The sequence below is a fragment of the Choloepus didactylus genome, chromosome 21 (assembly GCF_015220235.1).
Source record: "Choloepus didactylus isolate mChoDid1 chromosome 21, mChoDid1.pri, whole genome shotgun sequence".
NCBI lineage: Eukaryota > Metazoa > Chordata > Mammalia > Pilosa > Megalonychidae > Choloepus > Choloepus didactylus.
This window is the reverse complement of record NC_051327.1, coordinates 23,012,457-23,027,050: the sequence shown is the minus strand read 5'-3', so window position 1 is coordinate 23,027,050 and position 14,594 is coordinate 23,012,457. Positions and strand designations below refer to the sequence as shown.

The window sequence follows — 14,594 nt, the reverse complement described above, 5'->3', positions numbered from 1 at the left end:
AATGGATAACAAACCTAAATGTAAGAACCAACATTGTAACCCGTAGAGGAAAACAGGAGTAAGTCTTCAAAACCATGGAGCCAGAATATAGAAAGAACTCTTACTCAACAATAATAAGACAAATAACCCAGTTTACTAATGGACAAAGGATCTGAATGGCCACCAAGCACATAAAAAGATACCCAACATCATTAGTCATTAGGGAAATGCAAATCAAAACCACGAGACACCACTTCACACCCAGTAAGGAGGGCTATAATCAAAACAACAGATAATAACAAGCCTTGGTGGATGTTGAGAAAGTGTAACTGTCACTCACTGCTGGTGTGAATATAAAATGGGGCAGCCACTTTGGAAAACGGTTTAGCAACTCCTCAAGGTATTAAACTTAGTCACCATGTGACCTGGCAATTCCCCTCCGAGGTGGGATTTCCCAAGAGAATTAAAATCCTGTGTCCACTCAACACCTACACCCAAACGTTCATAGCAGCACTAACCCTAACAGCCAAACAATGGAAACAACCTAAATGTCCACCGCCTGATGAATGGGTAAACAAACGGTCTATGCATACAACGGGAGTATTGTTCGGCCACAAGAAGGAATGTGGTTCTGATCCATGCTACAATGTGGGGGAACCTGGAAATAATTACACTAAGTGGAACAAGGTCACATATTGTACGAATCTATTTACCTGAAATGGCCAACAAATCCATAGAAACAGAAGGTAGATTAGAGGTTGCCAAGAGATGGGAAGAAGGGAGAAAGGGCAGTGACTGCTAAAGGGTGTGGAGCTTCTTTTGGGGATGATGAAAAAGTTCTGAAATTATATAGTGGTGATAGTTTTGCAACTCTGTGAATATACTAAAAACCACTGAACTGTACACTTTAAAATAGTGAGTTTTATGGTATGTGAATTATATCTCAATAAACCACAATGACTATGATTAACAGTACAAAGATAAAAAAGTTCTTTCATGAACTAGAACAAATGTTCGTCACTATTACAAGGAGTTAATAATAGAGTAGGATATGGGAAAAAATGCACCTATTGCAAACGATTAACTAATACTTGAATATTCTTTCATCAACGGTAACAAATGTACCATACCAATGCTAGGGATCAGTAATAGAGGGGGGATAAGGAGCATGGGGTGTTTTGGTTTTTTTGTTTTTTGAGTAACAAAAATGTTCTAAAATCGATTGTGGTGAAGAATGTGCAACTATGTGATGATACTGAGAGCCACTGCTTGTATACTTTGGATGGATTGTATGGTGTGTGAATATATCAATAAAATTGCATTAAAAAAAAGACCAAAAATGGTAGATTTAAACCCAATCATGTCAATAATGGCACTAAATATGAATAGATTAAACACTCCAATTAAAAAGCAGATATTACAGAAAGGATTTTTTTTAAAAAGATCCAACTAGATGCTCTCTCACTTTAAAAAGACTTTAAATATGAAGACAGATCAGATGAGAGTAAACGGACGGAAAAAAGATGTGTCACGAAAATAGTAAGCATAAGAAAGCTGCAGTGGTTATATTAATAGAAGAAAAAATGGATTACATGCAAATAAAATATATCACCAGAGATTAAAAGGGGCACTTCATAATAATAAACGAGTCAATTCAAGAAGAAAACATAACAATCACAAATGCATATGTACTCAGTAAAGGCTTTAGATACATGAGCAAAATTGACAGACTCAATGAAAGGAGAAATACATACTCTGAGATCACAGATGAAGATTTTAACACCCACCTCTAAGCAGCTGACAGGAGAATTAGACAAAAAATCAGCAAAGACACATGGAATCTGAACGACACTATTAATTACAGTGACTTAACTCGAGAAAATCTACCTAACGTTAGAGGCCATATTCTTTTCAAGTGCACATAGTATATTTACTAGATGAGCCCATATATTCTCAATTTTTAAAATTTTTTAAAGATTGAAATTATATAGAGTGTACTGCCTGACCAAGGTGAAAATAAATCAGAAATCAATAACAATAACCAGGCAAGCCCTCCAAATATTTCTTAAGAATCATTGGGTCAAAGAAGAAATCACAAGAGAGATTAGAGTAAGTTTTGAATTAAATAATGAAAATACAACAATGTATCAAAAACTCACAGGATACAAAAAGAGTAGTGTTTAGAGACAAGTACATAGTTTTAAATGTCGCTAAGAAACAAAGAAGTTCTCAAAGATCTAAGTGTCCACCTTAAGAAATGGGAAGAACGGGTTGCAAATTAAACCCAAAGCCGAAGGAAGGAGGATGGGAAAAATAAAGAGCAGAAATCAATGAACTGAAAACAAAACCAAAAAAATAAAAATCAACAAAACTGATGACTTCTAACGCCAGACTGATCAAGAAATAAAGAGAAGAACCAAATTATCAGTATTGGTCATGAAAGGAGACATCACTACAGACCATTCAGGTATCGGAAGCGTGACAGGGGAATAATTTGCACTACCGCATGCCAATAAATTTGATAACCTGGATGAAACAGATGTCTGGGGGCTGCAGGATGAGCATGTGCAAACGTAAGAGAACAGCCAGCCCATTTGGGGACAGGAAGATGCCGACTGAACATCCAGGTGAAGCATCAGACAGCCGGGAGCCAGCAGGAACTTCCGAGCAGAGACGCAGTCCTGTCACATTTGAGCTCTGAGAAAAAGTCCTCCAGCAGCTTTGGTGAGAAGAACCACTGAGAGGGGCAAGCCTGGAGGTAGCTGGTGAAGCCGTATCTGCCCAGGTGTGGGGAGAGAGGGAAGGGGAGGAGGCAGGCCCAGGGAAGGTCCCAGAGAGATGACTAGGCTGCCCTGGAGGAGGGGCCCTGGGGTGGTGGTGGTGCAGGCTGGGGGTGCTGGGGTGGCCTGGGAAGGCAGCAGGATGGCCCTACAGAGCCCGGTTTGCCCTGTTCCAGCCCCTGGCACACAAAAGGATACACAGAGGCAGTGGGGAGGCCAGGGACCCAACCCCGAGAAGGCCAGGTGAGCTCCTGGCAGGACCTTCTCTGTTTTAAACGCCAACACCCATGGTGGGCTGGACTGGGTCCATGTCGGACGCCTGATCCAGCAAGAATGGGGGCGAGGCCGGGAGAAGGTCCCGGGCCTGCTTGTCCCCAGAAGGCAGGACTGTGACCCAAGGGTGTGACTGGAGTTGCAGTGGACAAGAGGGAAGTGGGGCTGGAGTAAGCTCCCAGCCCCCAGCCCAGACTGAGGGGCCGGCCTGACTGCTGGCCCTGCTGGCTGTACCTGCCGCCTCCGTTTGTCCACCTGGGCAATGGGGACAGTGGGGCTGGCAAACAGATTGGCCATGAGGATCTAATGCAAGGATAGAAGCCAGAGCTTGGACACCCTATGGGTGTCCCCCACGGGCCCAAGCCCCAGGTGACTGGTCTGCTCCCCCTGCCTGACCACAGTTTGCCCCACACATGCCCACTTAGCTCCCACTCCTCTCCCTTGAGGCAGTCAACCTGGGCTGGGCTGGGGCCTCACGCAGCCCCCCAGGGTTACAGATCTGAGGCCTTGCTGCTTCCCAGAACTGCCCGACACAGGGCACTTGGAGAAGCCCAAATGGACAAAGAGGAGACCCTGCCTCAGGAAGAGCCAGCAGACCTGGAGAGGACATCCCCCCGGACCCCCTGCTCAGGACAGGGCTGGCCACCGAGCCAGGAGCTCCATCAGTGCCCCAGCCTCGGTTTCCCCACCTTTTGCCTCCCCGCCATCCACCTGCTGGGCACCTACCCATCAGGCTCTGCCGCTCCTCCTTCTTCCGCGCCTTCTGCTTGGCCTCCAGCTGCACCACCGACAGGGACGGCCCCACGGTGGGGCTGGGCAGGGCACTGGCCGCAAAGCGCGCCAGCAGGCCCAGCCCGCTCTCCTCCAGGCCTGGCGACAGGGCCCGCTCCCGGGTCCCCAGCCTATAGCCACCAGCAGCCTCGGCGGCTTCCTGCTCAAACTCGTTCTCCACATCCTCCTCGTCCTCCTCCTCGGAGCTCTCATCTGGCAGAAAACAGGGAGCAAGTCAGTGCCATGGTCTCGGCACGCACCACCACCCATGCCACCCAGGCCCGGGGCGGCCATGTGGCCGTGGCGCTGAGGGGGCCACAGCCTAGCCCCTCTGCCCTGCACCACGGGGCCACTGGGAAGCCAGGACCAGCCCGCATTTCCCACTGACATCCCCAATGCCCACCCGCCCCCATCCAATGGAGCCCAAGACGTGGGGGTCCCAGGCAGCCCAGAGATGGGCAGCCACTGTGGGAAACAGAGGGGACTCCAGCGAGGGGACCTCACATGCATCTCTGCTGCGGGGAGGGGGACAGACACACAGACAAGGACGAGAGACGCCTCTCTCCACAGTCTCACACACACACACGCCCGACACATGACATGGAGGCTGAGGGAGGGGCAGGAGAGAAGAGGAGAAGGCCAAGGCGGGGGTAAGACAGGGTGGGAAAAAGCCTCGGACTGGGGGCTCCGGGCACAGGTGCCCTGGAAGGAGGTTTGCCAGCTGGAGGCCTGGGAGCTGATGGCAGGAGAAGGTAGACTTTGGTCTCTTCCTGGGAGGATAGTGGGGGGGACCCACGATTCGAACCATGAGCAGGGCTTCGAGGTCCAAAACTGAGTCCCATTGCTACACGCCCATGCTGGGGAGGCCTGGCCCTCTCTGAGACCTAATTTCCCATCTGCGGCGTGGGGGTTCCCTCCCAGCCCACCCACCCAGCTAAGGTGGGGTGGGCTCAGCTCGGATCCCATGTGCTTTGCAGACAGACTCAGTGGACCCAGCAGCCACAGGGCCGTCCCCTCTGACCTGGTGACCGAAACACCCTGCAGCAAAGACTGTCAGGGCAGTCAGGAGGGGATGGCACAGGCGTTGGTGAAAGCCTGCCAGACACCGAGGGAAACTGAGATACAGCCCCGTTAAGCCTCCAGCCATAAAGCCAGGGCCCTGACACGGGCTGACAGGGTGGCGTCTGCACAGTACAGACTTTTCCATCTGCCTCTCTAGCCGGTGGGCGGCTGAAAGGATGCCCCTCTCCCCAGCCACCGGCCCTGCCTGCCCAGGGACCTGCGGCCCCATGGAGCCCAGCTCGGCCTGGCAGGGGCGGGCAGTGCTCCTTGCAAAAGAGAGACTGTCTGCAGGCACAGACCTGCTCCCGAGCTGCCCGAGGCGGGGCAGCCAAACAGGCCCCGGGCAGGGCAGGGGCACATCCGAGGGCTCCCTGCACGTGGGAAGGTCCTACCAGGCCGGGGCCCGGGGAGCAGGAAGGAGGCCTGATGGCCATGCCACGTTCTCCTGCCACCGTCCTCAGCCGCCCACTTACTTAAGAGCCGGTGAAGGCAGACGCCCTTCCCGCCTGCCCGTTTATCAGGGGTTCCGGAAAAGGGGGCGGAGAGAGAGGAGGGGGGTGGGATGGGGGGTTGTTAAAGGAGCGAGGAGGCAGGGAGGGGGACCCCAGAGCAGAGCGATGGATGAAGCGGGATGAGAGGCCGGGGCAGGCGGCTGCAGGGCAGGTGCACACTTGCCATCTGTTCACATGGAGGACGCCACATGGCTGTCCCCGAGCGGGCCACAGCAGCAAAGCGGGCTAAGTGTAGGCAGACGTGCCACAGCACTGGGCCCCCCAAGGCAGGCCTCATGGGGTGGGCCAATCTGAGAGGCGGGCTGGCTGGGGTGTGGGCGTGGGACGGGACGGGGTGGCCTGTGTTCCCCCTTGCAAAGACACCCTCTTTCCCTGGCTGCTCAAGTGTGGAGACTCCAGAGCTCTGGAAACCTCTTCCATCCAGGAGGATTCCCCAGACTGGCAAAGTCTGGCGGGGGAGAGGAGGGAGGGGGGCTGGCTCTGGTCTCGGGGCGCCCCAAATGTTCGCCTGCTTGGCAGGGATCGAGGATGTGGGCGTCGGAGATGGGAAAGCCAGCCCGATCCCAGCACCTTGGAATGGGAGAGTGTTTGGAATGCAAAAGCCAAAAAAGGATGTAGTTTCTGCGGAACGGAGCTATGCGCTCGCGGGCTCCTGCAGCCCTCCCTGCTGGCTGCGCCGGGCAGGCCTGACAAGGGGGCAGGCCCCCGGGGGAGCAGAGGGGCTCTGGGAGCCAAGCAAACCTTTCTGGAGGCATCCACACTTGAGGTGACAGGGCTTGATGAGGATGGGGGGCAAAATAGTTCTGGCCAGGAAACCCAGAGCAGTGCAGGAAAACATTTTTTTAAAGGTCCTGGATCGGGAGGTGGGGCTGGCTGTCATAACCTGGTTCACTTTGGTTTCCCAAAACCCAATCAAGACCCAGCCCCCTGCTGCCTGCCATACCCCGGGTGGGGGGCAGACCCCGAGGAGGGGAGATGGAGGGAGGACAGAAAGAAAAGGGTTTTGCCTACCTACGGAGCAACGAGCCGGGCTGGGGCTCGGGCTCGGGGGCCTGCTGCGCTGTCTGCCCTACTCCCAGCCTTCGCTTTGCGTCCAGAGTGCAGCGTGAGAACAAATGCAAGAGACCGAAACAGACATTCAAAGCGTCATGGGAAGGGGTCAAGGGTGGAGGTGCATGGTCGGGCTGCTGGGGGGAGAAAGCAACGCGCTGGAGAAGCCGGTCGGGTGTTTTAGTGCGCCCTATTACCCAAATATCCCTTTCGAGGCCTCAGCAAAGGTCTGTTTGCAGGGGGTGGGGGTGGGGGGGCACCCAGAGCCAGCGGGTCACGCCGTGGCGCCTCGTGCCCCCTCCCCTCATCCCCATGGCTCCCACCTCTCGGCTTCGTGGTGGGGGCGGGTGCCCTGGCCACTGGTGCCGTGTCCAGCCCTGGTCTGGGGGGACCCTCAGCAGCCCCTAAGACATCATATATATATATATATATGGGGGGTGAGCTGGGGCAGGGGAGCTCGAAAACTGGGAAGCTGGAACCCTGGCTTTAAGGAGAAGGGGGAGAACAGGGGAGCGGGGGCACAACCCTGGGGGGTCTGGCTGAGGTGAGGGAGAGGGGGTTTTGGGAGGGATGGGGAGAAGGCAGACCAGCCAGACTCGTTCCCGGGGGCGCCGGGTGGGCCGCTGAGCAGGTGGTCTCTCTTCTCCACCCAGATTGAGCTGGCTCAGACTTGACAGCAACTGGGAGAGGGTGCGCTTCCCCAGTCACCCAAAATAGATCTCTGCCAATTTGGAGAGGGGTGGGAGGGAGACCAGGAATGCCAGAGCCAAGCCGGGCTCGAAAAGGGGCATTCCAGAGCCAGGGCCCCTTCTACATCTGGCCCAAGCCAGTCTGTGGCCCAGTTTGCCACGTCATACCTGGGGCCTTCCTCAAGGAAGGATTTGACAGCCAGGCTTTGGGGACTTCCAGCGCCCAGCTCTACAGGGAGCCCACACTTGAGTGAACCCTAAAACCAGGGCTGGGAGGCTTGCTGCCGCTTCTTGGCACATTGCAGACGGAAAGGCCTGAGGGGTCTCAGCCATGGCTAACCCCAGAAGCAAAATGCTGGTAATAAAAGGCGTCTGAGCTGGAATGTTCTCGGGGGCCACCAAGTCTGACCCTCCCCTTTTTACCACTGAGGTGACCGAGGCCCCCCCAGGCCAGGCCAGCACTCTTTGCGGAGCGCTGTGCAATGAAGCCAGTGCCTTCAAATTTAATGACCAAAAGGAGGGCTGCCCAGCACTCTTGACCAAACAGAAATACGTGTTGGAAAACAGGTGTTGGCAAATAGTTTTTGCCACTGTGTTGTAAGATTAGCTCTTAAAAAAATAAATTAAAAGACAAACAAGCAGCTAAAAACAAACCAAAAAAAAATGATGCTGGTGGTGAAAGCGATTGACTTTAAACCTGGAAAATGGAATGCATGCCAGTAGCTCTCAGGGATATTTGGATAACAGGGAAAGCGGTGGGCTGCGTTAATTCCATCTCTACTCCTTCTGGGGTGAGGTGAGGGGAGGAGGGGGAGGGGAGGGGGAGGAGGAGCCAAATGAAGGCAAGCGGCACCGAGTGGGCTAGTAAGGACACAGCAAGAGAGACAAGGCACACGGGTTTAGTTAAAAATGAACTCGATATGTTTAATAAAGCTTGGTATTACCAAAATTCGCAGTACAAACATCAAGTCACACGCCCACACGACAGAATTCCATTTACAAAATGTCCCACCAGGCCCATGCCAAAGGGGAGCCACCCCAAGCCTGTGGTCTGGATGGGCACAGAAGGGGCGAGAAGGAATTAGGTGGGGGGAGAGGAGGGAGAGTGGAGGAAAAAGTGAAGACCAAAACCCAGTCCGTAGAAGAGCTCCAAAAGAGCCAGCCGGTGATATTATCACAACGATACAGGTACAAATAAAAGCAAAAATAAAAATAACTAGGCTGATAACAGCAGGCTACGCTGCCAAGAACCAAGATGGCGGCACTTCCTGGGGTTGTCTGAGTTCAGACGACCGCAGCATCCGCCATCCCTCTCCTGTGTGCACACACTCGCGCTCTCGCGCTCGCTCTCTCCTCTCTCGCTCGCTCTCACTCACTGTCTGGCTAGAGAACACGTAAAGCATTTTGTGTTGTGAGCTAGTAACCTTGGTCAAACGAGTCCTCCGAAGAGTCACTGACGGAGGAACGGGCCTGGGCCTCTTGGAGCAGCAAACAAAACGGCTGCTTCCTGCTGGCGGCTGGCTTGGGTTTGAGAGTCCGGGCGGCCGCCAGGCCCCTCTTGGGCAGCTTGGGGGCTCCGGCTGGCTTGCTGCTCTGGGCCACCATGCCGCACAGGAGGGAAGACGTCAGCTTGGAGCTGGAGGGGCCCTGGGCGGCCCACTCGTCCTTCAGGAACTCGTCTTCTTCCTCTGAGTCCGTATCTGCAGTCAAAGTAGTTTTTAATAGAGGTTAAGTTGCGGAACGCCGGGAGATGCCGGTGTCTTTATTTTACTGTTTTAGCGGTTTTGTGAACAGACACGTGCGTGCCAGAACAGGCAGGCCCAAATGCCTACTGGCTGTGGGGGAAAAAAAGCCGTGTTATGCCGCTGCCAGCTCTCCTCCCCGGCCTGGGCCCCTTGCCTTTCACCTGGGGGGCTCCAAGCCACAGGCCTCACCGAGCTGCTCCTTTGTGGACTGGAGCCAGGCCCTCCCGACGCCACCAGCATCACCCGGCACAGCTGCCCACGCGAACACCGGGGCAGGGGAGGCGGCCTTCCCGGGCCCGGGAGCCAGGAGGAGCCCTCCGCAGGAACAGAATGTCTCTCCTATCACGGCGATCACTGGCGATCCCCTTCTGTGCCGTGCAATCGCACCCAGCCCAGGGGTTCCTCTGGGAGAGGGACCCGGCCCAGGAGGGCACAGGCTCGGCCAAAGAGCTTCTCCCCCAAACACAGGCTTCCGGGGGGGTGCTGGCTCACAAGAGCCAACCGTCCCCATCTCGTCCCCACTCCCCTTTCAGTGACATCACCCTGGTGGGCCCAGCGAGAGTGCTTATAATAAAGGACACTAGCAAATAACGCTACAACACAGGGCCTTTATTTTTCTTTTCTCCTTTTTTTCCTTTCGGAGAGGCGGGTTACCAGCACACCGCTACCAGCTTCCCCTAAGTCGTCAGCCACACTACAAGGACACTGTTCTAGGAGAGAGACAAGCAGCTTTGGGAAGGGGGCCCATCATGTGGCCCCAGCTCTGGTCCCTTATGACCCCACCCCAACACACGCACACCATTTTTATCCGTTTTACAAAAAAATTAGGCTGTAGAGCAAGATTTCACTGGAAAAAAGGGCTCCACAGCCCCAGATTGTTAATCCCTTGATCTAGAAAAACCCACTCTGAACACAATGAATGCTGACAAACGCCATTACAACTCTGGCAACACCCACCAATTCCCAATTCCAAGAGAAGACTGCACGTGCATGGGGGGTAGCAGGCTTCCACAAACATCCACACTTCCCCCACCAACTAAGACCCCAATTGCAGGGTAAGCCCCAACGCACTGCCACTCCCTGCCTGCCCCTCACCACAGCTCGCCCTTCACGTGCTTCAAGGCCACGTCCCCAGCTGCTGGCTCCCGTGGGTGACTGATACAACTTGGCTTCCCCCAAGAACCCCTCAGGCTTCCAGCCGTGCCCTGCCATCCACACTGCAAATGGAAGCAGCACAGATCTCTCTTCCACCTCCAGTCACGGCTTCTCTCTACTGGGAAACAGTCCCCCCCATCTCTTTGTAACTTTGCTCTCATTCACCTAGCATAGCAAATTAACAAAAATAAAGATAGGAGCTCTCTCCACAGCCAGCTGCATCTCCTCCGGCATCTAGATGAGGACAGGCCCCCTAAATCCTTGTCGTGATTTTGACCCACTTTTCTCACCTCAGCAGTGGCACTCTGGTGAGGTGGAAAGGAGTTACACAGGCAATTTTGAACACTCCTTCGCATCCACTCACTGCAGGTGAGCTCAGGGAGGGAGCTGACCTCTAACCTCTAGCTTTGCCAATCTACCACCCCCTGTAAGAGGCAGAAGTGGGAGATTCTTCCAGCCAGGCCACCTTCAGGGACTCCACCCTCTGGGAAGAATGAAGCAGCAGCCATCTCCCTTGTTCCCTCCAACTCGTCACTACTCCAAAATGAGCTGGGATGGAAACAGCAAAGGACAGCACTTCCCTGCTCCTGCAGAGCCTCAAGTCTCTGAAACCCTCTCTGCCTGGACCCACACTGCGGCCAGGGGCCTGGGCTGTCCGGGTTACTCCCGCCTGAATCAGAGGGCACGGAAGCCACATCAAGCATGCGTGTCCACAGCGCGCATCCTCAGGAGGCGAAGCAGAGAGGGCCGCTTGCCTCACTCATCTGCGCATCGGCCCAGGAGAACCACTGGTCCAGGGCAAGCAAGACACTAACATTTAAAAGACAAACAACCACGTAATCCTGGGCCAGACGCCATGTTGAGCTCTTTACCCTCAAAAGGCTCACAACAGCCCTGCAGAACAGGTGCTGATATCTGAACTCCAAGTCTTTATAAAGGCTTTATCTTCCTTAAGAATACACACTTCATCATAACATTAAACATGTCCATTTCTGCATCTCAACATTCAAACTCCTCCCAGTGAGCCTGCCAGAGCTGACCAAGGCCCAGGATACACAGAACCAAACAGCTGCCAGTGAAAGAGCTCTTCACCCAGCCAGGGCCTTGGCAATTCCAGAATAAACACTGCTGTCACATTCCAGGATCCAAGAAATCCCTCCAGGCCTCCCTGCAGAAGCCACATACCCAGTACCTATCTGTCCTGGGCAGAGGTATTCCATCAGCGGACACGTGCTGAGCACCTGCTGTATGCCAGAGGGCGTGGTCCAGACCACAGAAGGCCGGGGAGGGCGGCTGGCGGTAAGCTGAGGCTGTGTTTCCAGCACAGAAAAACCCTCCAGGCGGAATGCCCCGTGAAGGAGCCCCAAGACGGAATTCTATAGCCGTCTACGGCCACTACAATTAAAAGCAATCAAAATTCGGTAAGATTCAGGCCCTCGGTGGCACGAGGCACCTTGCAGGCGCCGATGTCCCCGTGCAGCCGGCTGCGAGTTGTACTGGAGAGTCAGGTCAGACACATCTGGGTTTGACCCGGACTCCAACTCTACCGGTCCAAAGGCAACGAGGGGGACTTAACCTTCCCTGTCCTGTAGTACCCCCAAAGGCAAAACGCGGGTACCCGCTGGCGGAGGCATCGCTAAGGCCACAAAGCCCCAATGAAGTAACGCCCGTCGAGTCCCAAGCTCGGGGCCCAGCACAGAGAGCCCTCGAAGTAACGTTTCTACCAACAGCCTTGGGACAAGGGCTGTAGCATCTACTCCGCTCCCCGCTCGGCTTCCCCAAAGGCCGGAGAGCTCCCTGTGGGCAGGCGAGGCCAGGTCTTCCCAAAGACCCTCAAACGCGGAAACACGCCAGCCTCTCTAGCGCTCGCAGCCGCCAACTCTGTGGCTCGAGTCCTCCAAACTATCGGCTTCCGGCGAACCAGCCGACGGCAAGGGCGGGCTTCCACTCCCACCTGCCAATCACAGGCCACCAGGCACCCGCACCCACCAATCACAGGTGCCCGCCAACCACAGGCACTTCCGCTCCAGGCGGCCTCACTTCCTGCCTGGAGCCCACGCAGAGAGACGAGGCAGACTTCGACTGCCCCAAACAGCGAGAAAGAGGGAGAGCGGGAGAAGAAACGGTCCCGGCGGCGCCACGCCGGCTACTTACTGTAGGAGTAGCTGCTCACTTCCGAGGCGAACGGGGACGGGGCCGGCTTGGGCTGGCCTCTGCCCTTGAACCCCACCTCCATCTTCCTGGCTTTGGCCGCCCGTTTGTGTTTACCTTCTCTGGAGGCTTTGAGGGACAGGCCAAGGCCTTTGGCCAGGGCCCTTCTGTCCTTGCTCAGCAGGCCGTCGTAAGGAGCCAGGTACCTGCTGCAGCCCCCGCCAGATTTCGCTTTCCCCCCAGAACTGTCGGAAAACTTGAAGGGCGACTTCAGCTTGTCCTGCTTGGTGAGGGAGAGCGCTTTGTCCAGCTTGCTCGCCAGTTGTTCCTGGTCGCTGGCCATCTTCTTCTTCTTAATCTTGAGCTGGAGAGGAAGTTGGGTCATGGGTTAAGGCATTTGGCAAAAGAGCACCGTGGATTCGGTGCCCAGGTTCGCATGAACCTGGCCTCGCCAGTCCTTCACGCTGCCTCCGTGGCTTCTGGTGAGTTTCGTAATGTCTCTTAGCCTCGACTCTGTAAAATGGGGGCGATTATGGGCCCAGCAGGGTTGTTCTGAAGACGAACCAAGATGAGGCACCTAATGCACTTATCACAGTGTATGGCACACGGTAACTATTTATTAAATAGTTTTTATTGCATTCTCAATGATTGGCACTGGCGTTGCCACTCCGGCTCTCAGTGGCACTGTCTGGTGCCTCCTGGAGAAGGACGGCAAGTGCACAGTGAGCTGGAGAAGGCAGCTGGATTAAGGAAGGGTTAGAGAACCAGGATGGAGAAGTCAAACCTTAGCATGGCTGACCTGCTTCTCTCAACTGCCTGAACCATGGAGATGTCTGTATAATCTGTATCAGCCCATCTAACTAAATGGGCAGGAGCTGCCAAGAAAATGCCGGGAGTGTGCCTTGGATGCCTGAAGCAGATTGGAGATTTCACAGATTAAATTCCTGCTTGCAGTCTTTCAGCAAGTAGAGTGGCCATTTGTGGTTGAAGTGAAATGTGCAGTTTTAGAGCCATTAATGCCCCTCATTTGAACACTTTATCTCTGTTTTCTTTAACCAGGTAGGATTTCATATGGAAGAAAAAAGTTGGACTAGGGTCATTTGAATGACAAAGCTATCCTTCACAAATTGAACGCAGAAAGGATCCTGCTGTCCAAAGTGGCTCTCTCTCCCCCTCCTGGACCCAGTCTCCCCATGTGAGTATTTGTCTGATGGTCACATCAACAAAACACCCCCCTCGCACGGGGCTTGAGGGGCAGAGATGGTGAGATGGATTCATATTTAGAGACAAGGGCCTTCAGGAGAGGATCTCAGTGCTCTGTAGAAATAAGAAAAATCAAGGAGTTGGCTCTCACCCCACTACCCCTGGAGGGTTCATGGAGGAAATCACAATGGCAGCAAGCCCTTGTTTCCTAGAACTACAGATTGGAGAGGCTGCTCATTAAACAATTATACTGTTAAACAACAGCGCAGTTGTATTCTTTGGTTAAGAACCTGCCGTCTGCCTGCTTGGCTTCAGCAAAAGGTCACGGAACACACAGAAGGGAGGCAGCTTCCAGTACTGGCTCTGCCTCTGAGGCTGTGTTACTTTGGTAAGCCCTTGGCTATCTCTGGGCCTTAATTTCCCCCTCTGCACAATACGGAAGATGGGACCAGAGTTGTTCAGGCAGTGAGGCAACCCCTCCTGGGATTTCTTTACAGTGATGGAGGCAACAGATTCACAGAGGGAGTGCACGCTCCAACAGACCCTCCAGAGGACCATGGCACACCTGGAAGATCAGGTACTCACCTGGCTCATGAAGTCGGAAGAGGTTTCGTGCTCATCCCAGGGCTGGCTCCTCCCCCTGGCTTTCCCAATTCCACCAAGGGCATCGTGGTCCTCCTCGGCCCCTTTGTGTCTCTTCCTGATCCCTGTTCCCAGCTCGTACTCATCTGACATCAGCAGGGACTTGCTGCTCAGCCTGAAACCCAGAGGCACCACCAGTCAGCAGCCTGGCCAGGCTGCACTCAAGGGCCGGGGGTCTCCATCCTCGGGCCCTGAAGGGTGGAGTACAGACGGTGGCGCACAGACTGGTGGCAGAATAACGAATCTGGGGAGATGGATCCTGCAAAACTACAGTGCTGGAGTTCTGGGATATTTGTGAACAAGGCAGGATGAGAGTTCAACGTGAAAGAGAAACTTTTCCAAGCCAGCATCCTCTGCTGGCGTCTAATGTTCTTTTGCAAACACACACAGACACACACAGACACATCCATCTTTGCACAATTAGATACCTCTTTACCAAAATATGCCAAGAACCAGGGGTCAGAAATAACCAAGGAGATCTCCCAGGATGGGAGGGAGGTGGTCAGAGTCAAGAGGCTTCTGGGAAGGAGCCATTTGCTAATCTCCTGGGCCCTGGTGACTACAGGCAGTTGGGACATGGTC

At 54.2% G+C, this 14,594-nt stretch overlaps 1 protein-coding gene across 1 annotated transcript in view; it reads right to left on the bottom strand.

The window, feature by feature from the left end:
* TNRC18 (trinucleotide repeat containing 18) overlaps positions 1-14,594 on the bottom strand; it is an 85,277-nt gene that overhangs the window by 25,002 nt on the left and 45,681 nt on the right. The window contains 4 exon segments of the mRNA XM_037815255.1: positions 3,759-4,016; positions 8,541-8,816; positions 12,171-12,531; positions 13,956-14,127. Coding sequence (XP_037671183.1) covers positions 3,759-4,016; positions 8,541-8,816; positions 12,171-12,531; positions 13,956-14,127 — 1,067 coding nt within the window.